The sequence below is a fragment of the Penaeus japonicus genome, unplaced genomic scaffold (genome assembly GCF_977035675.1).
Source record: "Penaeus japonicus unplaced genomic scaffold, GWHDUDI00000001_assembly GWHDUDI00000032, whole genome shotgun sequence".
NCBI classification, from domain to species: Eukaryota; Metazoa; Arthropoda; class Malacostraca; order Decapoda; family Penaeidae; genus Penaeus; species Penaeus japonicus.
This window is the reverse complement of record NW_028234434.1, coordinates 10,487,908-10,500,407: the sequence shown is the minus strand read 5'-3', so window position 1 is coordinate 10,500,407 and position 12,500 is coordinate 10,487,908. Positions and strand designations below refer to the sequence as shown.

The 12,500-nt window shown below is 41.7% G+C and overlaps 1 protein-coding gene across 10 annotated transcripts in view; it reads left to right on the top strand.

The window, feature by feature from the left end:
- LOC122255514 (uncharacterized) overlaps positions 1-12,500 on the top strand; it is a 133,151-nt gene that overhangs the window by 9,087 nt on the left and 111,564 nt on the right. For all 10 annotated transcript variants that reach the window (XM_086556328.1, XM_086556322.1, XM_086556324.1 and 7 more), the window contains exon 2: positions 9,175-10,056. In XM_086556328.1, coding sequence (XP_086412454.1) covers positions 10,020-10,056 — 37 coding nt within the window. In that variant the 5' untranslated portion in view covers positions 9,175-10,019. The remainder of the gene's footprint in view (positions 1-9,174; positions 10,057-12,500) is intronic.

The following is a 12,500-nucleotide window of genomic DNA, read 5'->3' as shown; positions in this document are numbered from 1 at the left end:
TTCCCTACTTTGCTTCCTCTTCTCCTGCCCCCTCCCTCCCTTCTTCCCTTCCTACATTCTCTTGCACCCCTCTCCCATCACATCCTTTCCCCTCTCCTTCTACCTTCTATTCTTCTTTCACAAGTCTTCTCTCACTCACCCCTCCTCCCTCTCACCTATCACCTATTTCCCCTATCTTCTTTCCCCTCATCCCTTCTCTCAGCACCCTTTCTCTCCTCTCCTACCTATCACCTCTCATCCCTCTCACCTCTCCTCCCATTCCCTTCTTCTCCTCCACCCTCTTTGCCATCACCCTTCTCTCTCCCTCACTCTTCTGCCTTTTCCTCCCTCCCTCCCTCGTTCCTCTCTCTCATCTCTCACTCCCGTCCCCCTTTCCCTCGTCTTCCTCTCCCTCCTCCCATCTCTTCCATCTCCTCCCTCTCTCGTCTCACTCCCCCTCCTCCTCCCTCCTCCTCCGTCTCTCTCTCCCATCTCCTCCCTCTCCTCCTCTTCCCTGTCTCCCATATCCCCCTCCCCTCTCTCTCCCAACTCCTCCCTCACTCCCTCCTTCCTCCCCCCTCCCCCCTCCCCCTGGCCGCGAGGCTTGGCAGGAGAACAGAGTCAGGAAGTTGTCATTGATCCTTGGCGTTGTACCCTCTCTCCCTCCCTCCCTCCCTCCCTCCCTCTCTCCTTCCCTTTCTCCCTTTCTCCCTCTCTCCCACCCTTTCTCCCTCTCTCCCTCCCTTTCTCCTTATCTCCCTCCCTTTCTCCTTTTCTCCTTCCCTCCCTTTCTCCCTCCCTCTCTCCTTCCCTCCCTTTCTCCCTCTCCTCTTCCCTCAACCTCTCCCTTTCTCCCTCTTTCCCGCTCATCTCCCCCTCTCTCTCCCTTTCTCCTTCCTTTTCTTTTCTTTTTATATTATTATTATTATTATTATTATTATTATTATTGTTATTATTATATTTTTTTTCATTTTCTTACAAATGGTCTCTCTATTCTCAATATTATATTTTTCTTTGCTCGCTCGTTTCTTTCTATCTTGTGCCTTCTTTCTGAATTTTCTGACCTCTTTTCTTTCCTCTTTTCTTTATTTCTTTATTATTTTATCATTCTTTATCTTTTGCAAATTATTTCCACTTTTTCCCGCTTTCCTTTGCTATCTAGTCTAATTTCTTTTTCCTATGTTCTTATCGCCCCATGCAGCTCTTTTTGTCTGTCTGTCTGCGAGCCTGCCTGTGTGTCTATCTGTCTGTCTTTCATTCTCTCTCCCTGTGTCACACACACACACACACACACACACACACACACACACACACACACACACACACACACACACACACACACACACACACACACACACACACACACACACACACACACACACACATATACCCTCTCACCCCCTTCTCTTTCTAACTCTCCCCTCTCCTTTCCCATATATCCTTTACCACGCATCCCCCCCCTCTTCTCACCCTCTTTCCTCCCCTCTTTTCCCCTTATTATCCGACCACTTTCCTCTCCCCTCTTTCACCTTCGACGCGGATGAGAACGCCGTAGTGAGCCTTGTCTTACGATGGTCGCCCCCCCCCCCAACCCCACCCCTTCTCTTCGGTTCCTCTTCCGTTGTCTTCGTTTCGGACGGGTGGGGGAGGAGAGGAGGGGGTGGGGGTGGGGATGGGGATGGGATGGGGATGGGGATGGGGATGGGGATGGGGATGGGGATGGGGAAGGGGTGAGGGTGAGGATGGGGATGGGGATGGGGATGGGGATGGGGATGGGGATGGGGATGGGGATGGGGATGGGGATGGGGGAGGAGAAGGGCGAGGGGCATAGGGAGGGAGAGGGGCATGGGGGTAGGGGGAGGAGGAGGGGAGGAGGAGAGGGAGAAGACGAGTGAGAATGAGGATGAGGGGATGAGGAAGGGCGGGAAAGACAAAAACAAGAAAAAGGAAGAATAAAAGAATAAAAGGGGAAAGAAAGCAGAGAGAGCGAGAGTAAAACAATGAGAGAAAGGAGATGATGGAGGAAGAGGAGGAGGGAAGCAGGGAGGGGATAGAATGGATGAAAAAAGGGAGAAAAATTGATAGTGATAATTTTGAAAAGGAAAACAGAAAAAAAGGAGGAAAAGAAGAAGAAGAAGAACACGAAACAGAATAAAACGATAAAGAAAGGACGGTGATAATCAAGAAGAGGAAAACAAAAAAGAAGATGCCGAAGAAGAACACGAAAAAGAATAAGAAAAAGAATAACGAAGAAGAAGGCGAAAAATAAAGAAGACGAAGAAGAAAGGATGGCGATAATTATGAAAATGGAAAAAAAGAAGAGAGAAAAGAGTTAGAACCTGTGCGATAGAAAAACAACAACACGAGAGAGAGAGAAACACGAAACAACACTTAAACTTACTACTTGAAAATACATCTCAGGTGAAGAGGAGGAGGAGGAGGAGGAGGAAGAGGAGGAGAAAGGGAATAGGAGGATAGGAAGAAGAGGAGGGGGAGGGGGAGGGGGATAGGAGGAAGAGGAGGAGGAGGAGGAGGAGGAGGAGGAGGAGGAGGAGGAGGAGGAGGAGGAGGAGGAGGAGGAGGAGGAGGAGGAGGAGGGGGAGCAGGAAAAGGAGAAGAAGAAGAAGGAGGAGGAGGGGGAGGGGGAGGGGGAGGGGTTTGAGGAGGAGGAGGAAGAGGAAGAGGAGGAAGAGGAGGAGGAGGAGGAAGAGGAAGAGAAGGAGGAGGAGGAGGAGGAGGAGGAGAAGGAGGAGGAGGAGGAGGAAGAAGAAGAGGAAGGTGAAAAAGGAATAGGAGGAGGGGAGGAAGATAGGAGGAAGGGGAGGGGAGGGGGAAAGGAGGAAGAGGAGAAGGTGAAGGTGATAGGAGGAGGAGGAGGAGGAGGAGAATGTGGAGGATAAGGAGGAAGAAGAGGAAGGTGAAAAGGAAGAGGAGGAAAACGAAGGTAAAGACAGAATAATGGTTCCCATCAAACAAAACGAAAGAAAAAGAGGTAGAGATTAAGAAGAAAAGACAATAGAAGAAGAGAAAGAAGAAAAGAGGAAAAAAGAGAAGAAGTTCGAAAAGAAGAAGGAAGATTAAGAGAAAGATAAAGAGATAGAAGTAAAGAGCAATTAAAGTTGACAAACCAAAAACAACGAAATAACGAAAATAAACCTTCCCTAAAATATATATACACATTCTTCCCAATTCCCAAAACAAGACAAGAGGTAATCTTAAAAAAAAAAAAAAAAAAAAAAAAAAAAACAGCGTCAACGAAAACAAAAACAAAACAACGACAACAAAAGCATTCCAGCGTCAACCAAAAAGGAGTCGTTACTTCCAGCAGGTCGTTACAACGTAAACCATAAATGAGTAAGAAGAGGCAAGAGTCCGGAGGTGTTTTTGAATTTATTGCCGTCGCCGAGCGGTCGTTGTGGTCGTGGTTGTTGGAGATGGAACGAGGGAGATAGGAGGAATGGAATAATAAAGGAGAAGAGTAGATAAGGATAAGAACAGACGCAGAGTAGAATGATTACTGAATTAGAGAGAATAAAAAAAGTATATAAGAAGATGATGACATATTAGAAGGAAGAAGGCGGTCGTTGAGGTCGTGGTTGTTGGAGATGAAACGAGGAGATAGGAGGAATGGAATAATAAAGGAGAAGAGTAGATAAGGATAAGAACAGACGCAGAGGAGAATGATTACTGAATTAGAGAGAAAAAATTATATAAGAAGAAGATGATGACATATTAGAAGGAAGAGGGTGGTCGTTAAGGTCGTGGTTGTTGGAGATGGAACGAGGGAGATAGGAGGAATGGAATAATAAAGGAGAAGAGTAGATAAGGATAAGAACAGACGCAGAAGAGAATGGTTACTGAATTAGGGAGAATAAAAAAAGTATATAAGAAGATGATGGCATATTAGAAGGAAGATGGCGGTCGTTGAGGTCGTGGTTGTTGGAGATGGAACGAGGGAGATAGGAGGAATGGAATAATAAAGGAGAAGAGTAGATAAGGATAAGAACAGACGCAGAGTAGAATGATTACTGAATTATGGGGAATAAAAAATTATATAAGATGATGACATATTAGAAGGAAGAAGGCGGTCGTTGAGGTCGTGGTTGTTGGAGATGGAACGAGGGAGATAGGGAATAAAGGAATAATAACGGAGCAGGTAAATAAAACGGAAAGGACGAGATGAGAGGCGAATGAGAAATTACTGAATTAAAGAAAATAAGAAGAAGCTAATTGTTATGAATTAAGTGAATATAAAAAAAGAATATAATAATAGATATATCAGTAGAGAAGGAAGAGTAAAGAAAAGGGAGAGAGAGAAAGAGAGGATTGAAAGGGAAACTGCAAATGACATGCAACTGGTAAGGAAATGCGTGCAGTGAACACATAAGAAATGATAATGAAGTGTAGAAGTTTAGATCGTGTGTTCTTGTTAATCCCCCGTTCATTTTTATTCATGTTTATTCTCATTTTCTTCTTTCTCCTCCATGTCATTTTTCTTCTTTATCCTTTTCTTTCTTTCTTCTTCTTCTTCTTCTTCTTCTTCTTCTTCTTCTTCTTCTTCTTCTTCTTCTTCTTCTTCTTCTTCTTCTTCTTCTTCTTTCTTCTTCTTCTTCTTCTTCTTCTTCGTCTTCTTCATCTACTTCTTCTTCTTCTTCTTCTCCTCCTCCTTCTCCTTCTCCTTCTCCTCCTCCTCCATCTCCTCTACCTTTACATCCTCCTCCCCCTCCTCCCCCTCCTCCTCCACCTCCACATCCTTCCCCCCCCTCCTCCTCCTTTCCCCTCCCCCTCCTCCACCTCCTTTCCCCTCCCCCTCCTCCTCCTCCTCCCCCTCCTCCTCCTTTCCCCTCCTCTTCCTCCTCCTCCATTTCTCTCCTCCTCCTCCTCCTCCTTTTCTCTCTTTCTACCCCTATAATGTACTTTTAATGTAACCTCTCCCCTTTCATTGGCTCTGCTGGGAACCAATGCTGTGTGGACTATCACCCTTTACTCACCGTCTCCCTTTCTTTGGGTTTCTTCTTCGCCTTTTCCTCTTTCTCCTTTCTCTCTTCCTCCGTTTTTAATGATTTTTATTCTTGTTACTAATGTTATTTGTGGTATTGTTGCGTACTTTATGTTGTTATTATTATTATCATTAATTATTATTATTATTATTATCATTATCATTATTGTTATTATTATTGTTATTATTATTGTTATTATTATTATTATCATTATTATTATTATTATTATTATTATTATTATTATGAATATCATATTATTATTATTATTTTTATTATTATCATTATTATTATCATTATTATTGTTATTATTATTGTTATTATTATTATTATTATTATTATTATTATTATTATTATTATTATTATCATTATTACTATTACTACTACTACTACTACAGTTACTATTATCGTTATCATTATGATTGTTATTATTATTGTTAATAGTAATGATAATGATAGTAATGATAATGATAATAATATTATTATTATCTTTATTGTTATGACGATGGTAACAACAACAATATTAACGATAATATCATTATCATAATATTATCATCATTATTATAATGATGATGATAATGATTATAATAATAATGACAAAAATGACAATAATAATGATAATAGTATTATCATTAATAATGAACATTATTATTTTCATCATCATCATCATCGTCATCGTCAGAATTATTGACATTATCCTTTATTTTCCATCTTCTTAATCTTTCTCTTTTTGTGTTTGTTCCTGTTTTTTTTCTACTCCTCGTCCCGCTTTCTCCCCCTTCCCATAGTTCTTACTCTCCTCCTCCTCTTCCTTCTCTCCTTCTCCTCCTCCTCCTCCTCCTCCTCCTCCTCCTCCTCCTCCTCCTCCTCCTCCTCCTCCTCCTCCTCCTCCTCCTCCTCCTTCTCGCCCCCTCCCCCTCCTCCTACTCCTCCTCCTTCTCGCCCCATCCCCCTGCTCCTACTCCTCCTCCTCCTTCTACTCCTCCTCCTCCTCCTCACCCCCTCCCCCTCCTCCTAGTCACCCTCCTCCTCCCCTACCCCCTCCTCCACCTCTTTCTACTCTTCCCTTTTTTTCCCAATTCCATCCTCAGCCTCCCTCCCCTCCCTCCTTCTCCTCCTCCTCTCCCCCTCGACGCCCCCCCCCTCCTCCTCCTACCCTTCCCCCACCCCGTCCCTCCAGTCTTGCTCTCCCGTCTCTTCCCCTTTACTACGAAGGTCATGTCAGCCTAGTTTAGGGCTAGAGAGATATCAAACATGAGATCTCGCCTTTTTTGCTGCTCCTTCGTTTCACTTCTTGTTTCGTGTCTGTCTTGTTCGTCTCTTAACTGTCTCTCTTTTGTCTTTCTTTTTTATGTTTCTATTTTTTTTTTCTTTATGTCGATCACTTTTTTTTTTTTGGGGGGGGGGGGAGGGGGCTATGTGTATCTATCGGATTCTCCTTTTCTTCCATGCACTATCTTCTTATCTATCTTTTTTTTTTCTTTTTCTACTTACATTTATTTATCAATCTATCTCCCTCTTCTTCCTTCGCTCTATCATCGTTTCCTCTCTCTCTTCCTTTTTCCTCTTTACCTTCACTCAAAGCTCTCTCCTCTACTTCTTTCCCTCTATCTCCCTCTTTCTTTCCTCCCTCCTCCATCTCATTCTCCCTCAACCCTTCCTCCACCCTCTTTCGGCACCTCCCTCTCTCAGCCATTTTTCCTCTTCATTTATTCCTCCCCGTTCTCTCTTTCTCTCACCAAAACACCACAAAAGGCATACGACATCACTTTCCCTCCCTCTCACATCCTCTCGCCTCTTCCCAGGAACTAGGAACCAGCTCCCTCATTTCCTCCGTCTCTTCCTTTCCCTCTGACCCCTCGCTCCTCATTCTTTCCGTCTCCTTCTTTCTTTCCCTCAACCCTTCTCATCTCATTCTTTCCGTCTCCTTCTTTCTTTCCCTCATCCCTTCTGTCCTCATTCTTTTCGTCTCCCTCTTTTTTCCCTCAACCATTCTCTCCACATTCTTTCCGTCTCCTTCTTTCTTTCCCTCAACCCTTCTCTCCTCATTCTTTCCGTCTCCTTCTTTCTTTTCCTCACCCCTTCTCTCCTCATTCTTTCCGTCTCCTTCTTTCTTTCCCTCACCCCTTCTCTCCTCATTCTTTCCGTCTCCTTCTTTCTTTCCCTCATCATTTCTGTCCACATTATTTCCATCTCCCTCTCTCATCCGTCTCCTTTCTTTCCCTCTAACCCTTCTCTCCTCATTCTTTCCGTCTCCTTCTTTCTTTCCCTCTAACCCTTCTCTCCTCATTCTTTCCGTCTCCCTCTCTCATCCGTCCCCTTCTTTCTTTCCCTCTAACCCTTCTCTCCTCATTATTTCCGTCTCCTTCTTTCTTTCCCTCAACCCTTCTCTCCTCATTCTTTCCGTCTCCCTCTCTCATCCGTCTCCTTCTTTCTTTCCCTCAACCCTTCTCTCCTCATTCTTTCCGTCTCCCTCTCTCATCCGTCTCCTTCTTTCTTTCCCTCAACCCTTCTCTCCTCATTCTTTCCGTCTCCCTCTCTCTCTCTCTTCCTCCCTCTTCTCATCTTCAGTCCACTCTCCTCTCGCCCACGCCCCCGACCTCACTTTTCCTCCCTCTCACGTTCCCTCGCCTCCTCTCCGCCCTTCCTGGAACCAGTCAACGCAGAACGCCTGAATTTTGAAAAGCTAGATTAAGACGTAGCAATAAAGCAACTCATAAATCACACGGGCTTGCCATCCCACCCGCGTTCTGGAGGTCCTTTGCCATTGCGCAATAATAGACAACCAAATTCGGATAAAGATTTGATATAAGTGCGGAATTTACATCAATCAGCGAATCCATAACAGCAGTGCAAAAAGGTGATGATTGAAAGACATCACCAACCTGCTTTTTATCTGAAGAACTGGGGTAGGGATGGTGTTGTGGGGGGGGGGGGGCTGAATAGACAAACAACACACTATGTAAAAGAAGGAGCTAAAGAAATTCGGCGAATATCCTATTCTCGCCGCATCTTCTTCTGAGATGCAACGCGAACTTGGAGGTGTATTAAATTGCTGTTCCATTTTGAGGATGCAAACAAATTGCTCTTCAATGGCTGCTTGTTTTCTCGAGTCAATTTTATCTGTTTTGCTTTTGTTTTTTGCTTTAAAGTCTGGAGATGTATCTCTTTGCGTGGATGTATATATACAAGCGTGCACACATACACACGCGTACGCACACACACACACACACACACACACACACACACACACACACATATCAGTATAATAATTATATATATATATATATATATATATATATATATATATATATATATATATTATATATATATAATATATATATATATATAAATATATATATATTATAATATCTATATATAATATATATATAACACACACACACACACACAGTATATATATTATATGCATGTGTGTATGTGTGTGTGTGTATGTGTGTGTGTGTACTTGTGTGTGCTTGTGTGTGTGTGTGTGCTTGAGTGTGCGTGTGCGTGTGCGTGTGTGTGTATTCTACTCGAGGTCCCAAGGACACAAGTGTAAAGATAAAATAAGATCGTGATACTCGGTAGCTCAGAGTTTACGAAATTCTTATTAAAAAAAAAGAAGAAATCGTCCAGTCTCTGAATCCTAACATCAGTAAAAATAACGTTTATTTTTTCCGCCTTACGTTTCCAAACGGTAAGGTCGAGTCGATGTATACGCACAAAGTTACGATATTTTCACTGACATTCATTAGAATTTAAAGTCTGATATACACAGACACACACACACATATATTATTTATTTTTTCCTCCTTCTGGTCAAGCTGATTATCGTAGAAATGTATTTGATTCGTCTTTGAGATTAAACTGCGGGATACTGGGCCATTCCACACGGGTCTTGTGGCCTCTTGTGGCATTGGAGACATCTTGGCCATGTATATGGTTTAGGGTCGATGTTTTTTCCCGTATTTCTTGTCGTTATTTTTTTGTTTTTATTGTATATGGGTATACGGGTCTTTATCATAATGTCAGTGTATGTTCTGTTGATGTATGAATTATGCGTCAAGTTTAAAGACAGATATGTATATGTGATATTTATTATATATCAAGTATGTATAAGCACAGACATGTGTATGTGTGAATGTATGATTTTAAAAAGAAAGTTTTATTACCCACTAATTTCCGTTCTTTGTTTCAGGTCATTTTAAAAGATATATAGCGAGATATATTTTTCATAGTAGTGACGCTATTCAGAAACTAGTGAATGGTAAAAGGAGATAAACACTCGAGGCGAGAAACCGACGCCAAATGAGAGAGAGAAAAGTAGGAAAATAATGAGAGAGAAAAAAAACAGTAAAGGAATAAGAAGAAAATTTTCCAAAGACTAATAATCAACTGACAATGATTGCCCGAAGGAAGTGAATAAATAGGTGCTATTAAAAAAACAAAAAAACAAAAACGAGGACAAACAGTGAAAGAAAACTATTCTATAAATATCACTAGGATTAAAAAAACAAACCAAAAAAACAACATTAAAGACCTTTTCGTGACTGCTCGTCGAAATCCCAGATGAAAAAGGGGAAGCTACGATGCTGTGATATTGTGCTTGAGAAAAAAAATCCGCCTGCCTTAACGCAACTTTCACAGGTGTCAGGCTCGCCGGTCGCTTTCTCGAAGACCGTCTGATCATGACAGATTCGTGTGGGAAAGACCGCCGGACAAGCTTGTGTTTTGCATTCGAACTGTCGGGGAAAAGACGGTGATGATCAGCGGATAAACACATTCCTGCGGGAAGTCTGTTTTTTCCCGAAGTGTTTTTTTTTATCATCGAGATCCCTGTGGATAATAACGCAGCGTCTACTTTCCCTTTTCTTCCCTCTGAGACACGTTTTTTTTATTTCTAAGATGATCACTAGAAAATATCTTAGCCATAAACATTACGCCTCTTGTTGATGTTCGTTCTTGGAGGAAGGGAATCGAAAGAGTTCCTCGAGGAGAGAAGACGTCACGTCTGGTTCTTGATTAGACCTTCGCTTCGCTACAATGGCGGTCCCGATGACGCTGCACGAAGACCATCAAGGTAAGATTATTATTTTCATTTTTTTCTTCCAGTTTTTTTTTTATTCTCTTTTATCTTATTGTCTTTTGTTATATTAGTATTGTTATTATTATTGTAGATATGGGTTTTATAGATATCGTACATACATTTTGAGGATGCCATTTGGAATCGAAATAAAATGATAAGTGTCGAAGTCACACGATGGTTTACACTCATCATCCCTTTAAAAGACGAAAACCATACACGAACACCGCAGAGAAGCTTACCTTAAGGAATAGAATATCTCAAATTAGAGGAAGCTTTAATTATATCATAATTATAGGGACTAACTAAATCTAATAATAATAATAAAGCTTAATTCTCGCACAAATACCACCGAAATGTCTCCCTGAATGTAAATAAAACAACGTTAACGGGCGAAGACTGGCGCCATCTTGGCCTCGAATGCAGACGGTGTTCCGGACCAGATTAGCGTGACGACCAAAGCCTTCCGCCGAACACTGGCTCCTCTCATGTCGGTATGGGCAGTCATACGCCATGCAGGCTGGTGGCTCCTGTCTCGCGGAGGCGTCATTCTTGACAGAGCCGCGCTGGGGAATTGGTGCTCGCAGGGAGGATGTTGCTATATCTTTGGCACGCACGCACACACACACACACACACACACACACACACACACACACACACACACAAACAAACAAACAAACAAACACAAACATACAAAAGAAGTCTCACACGCTTAATGGAAAGCAGGCAACCAGACCTTCGACTATCGACAAGCCAACCACATACTTCACCGTGATGTTAACCGCCTTTGGTAATCATTAAAGGGTAAGACTCCCCTAGGGTGTATGGGTCACTTTAATCTCAAACCCTCGCGAGGCAAACACTTCATGCTAGATCTTTGTTATCCTTTAAGGTGCATTTTCGCTTGTCTTTACGGGTCATAAAACAAGTGCGCGGTTTGGGCCGATGGTTACGCGGGGATGGGCCAGGCGCGAAGGCGAATGTATGTATACCTGTGGTATAATAGGAGGAAGGGAGGGTTGGAGGGAGGGAAGGTTGGTGGGAGGGAGGGTTAGAGGGAGGGAAGGCTGGAGGGAGGGAGGGTTGGAGGGAAGGAAGGAGAGAAAAAGAGAGAGAGAAAGAAAGAGATTTGATTTTGATATGTTTATTCATACTATATACATTGTATACACATGAATAGGCATAGGAACTATGCCTAAATGATTTGTACAGTTCATATTAGATTCTGAGACATACATTGTTGGCAAAGCAGATATTACTGTGACCCTGTTAATCAATAAGCTAGGGCAAAGCTATACATAAGACGTAGTAGTGCATGCAATACCGTACAATGTTTTACGTTCAATCCTTTCACGAAATTCTTCAATTAGAGGACATATCATTACATAGTGGTCAAGGGTGTGTGAATAGGGCTGACTGCACAACTTGCATTCAGTTCCCCCAGCATTGTTTGAAACACTATACTCCCAGTAATATTTGTAGCCAAGCCGTAACCTTGTGGTCACTACATCAAGCTGTCTCGTAACTCTGTTTGTACTGCCGTAGATATGCTTTGTCTTGGACATAGCATTATGGTGAATGATTGATCTGAAAGAGAGAGAGAGAGAGAGAGAGAGAGAGAGAGAGAGAGAAACCGAATGAGAAAAAGCTAAAGACTGACAGAAGCAGCATCCAATTAGTGGTCAATATGCAAATGAGTCTCACCTGTGGTCTCAGTAACTAAAAAATCTGTCATAATGATACGCTCGGAAGCACACTAATTATCCGACATTTTGCTCTACACTTTTTACCTGGTTTAAATGGGGAAAAAATCCCTTGTCTGATACACGATAAAGTCCAGAAAATGAAGTCGTATATTGGTATAAACCTCCTTTTTTTAGTGTTATTTAAATCTATTATGGCTCCCTTTTGGTTTACTTATCATTAAGAAGAGGAAAAAAAAAATACAATCAACACATTTTTGCGGCATAAATATAAACATTCTGTTTTGATTAAGCTTTCCTAATGTCCTGAATCGAAGCAAAAGAAAAAAAATGCATAGAAAAACTTAGAAAAAAATAGACATCAAAGGACTACCTGTTCTAATATTTTAGTAAGCCTTTTTCAATATCACATTTTCATTACAACTTAATTACTTTAACTGGGGCTGATCATATTAATGTTATAATCAATATGTAAGTAGCATTGTTTCCATTATCCTTAATAGAAGTATAAAACAATAACATTTTTTTATATTATTACATAGACATATTTTAAGGATAAGTACAGGTTTATTAAAATAGGCCTATATGTCAAAATACATAGAATTATAGCTACAATAAAGCCCATGGAGCATATAATGTAAATGTACTTCATGCAAATACCAATAGCGAGGATTTCACGGCAAGGTAAACACAACAAATATATTATGTTTATATAATAAGTTTTATGGTGTGCATTG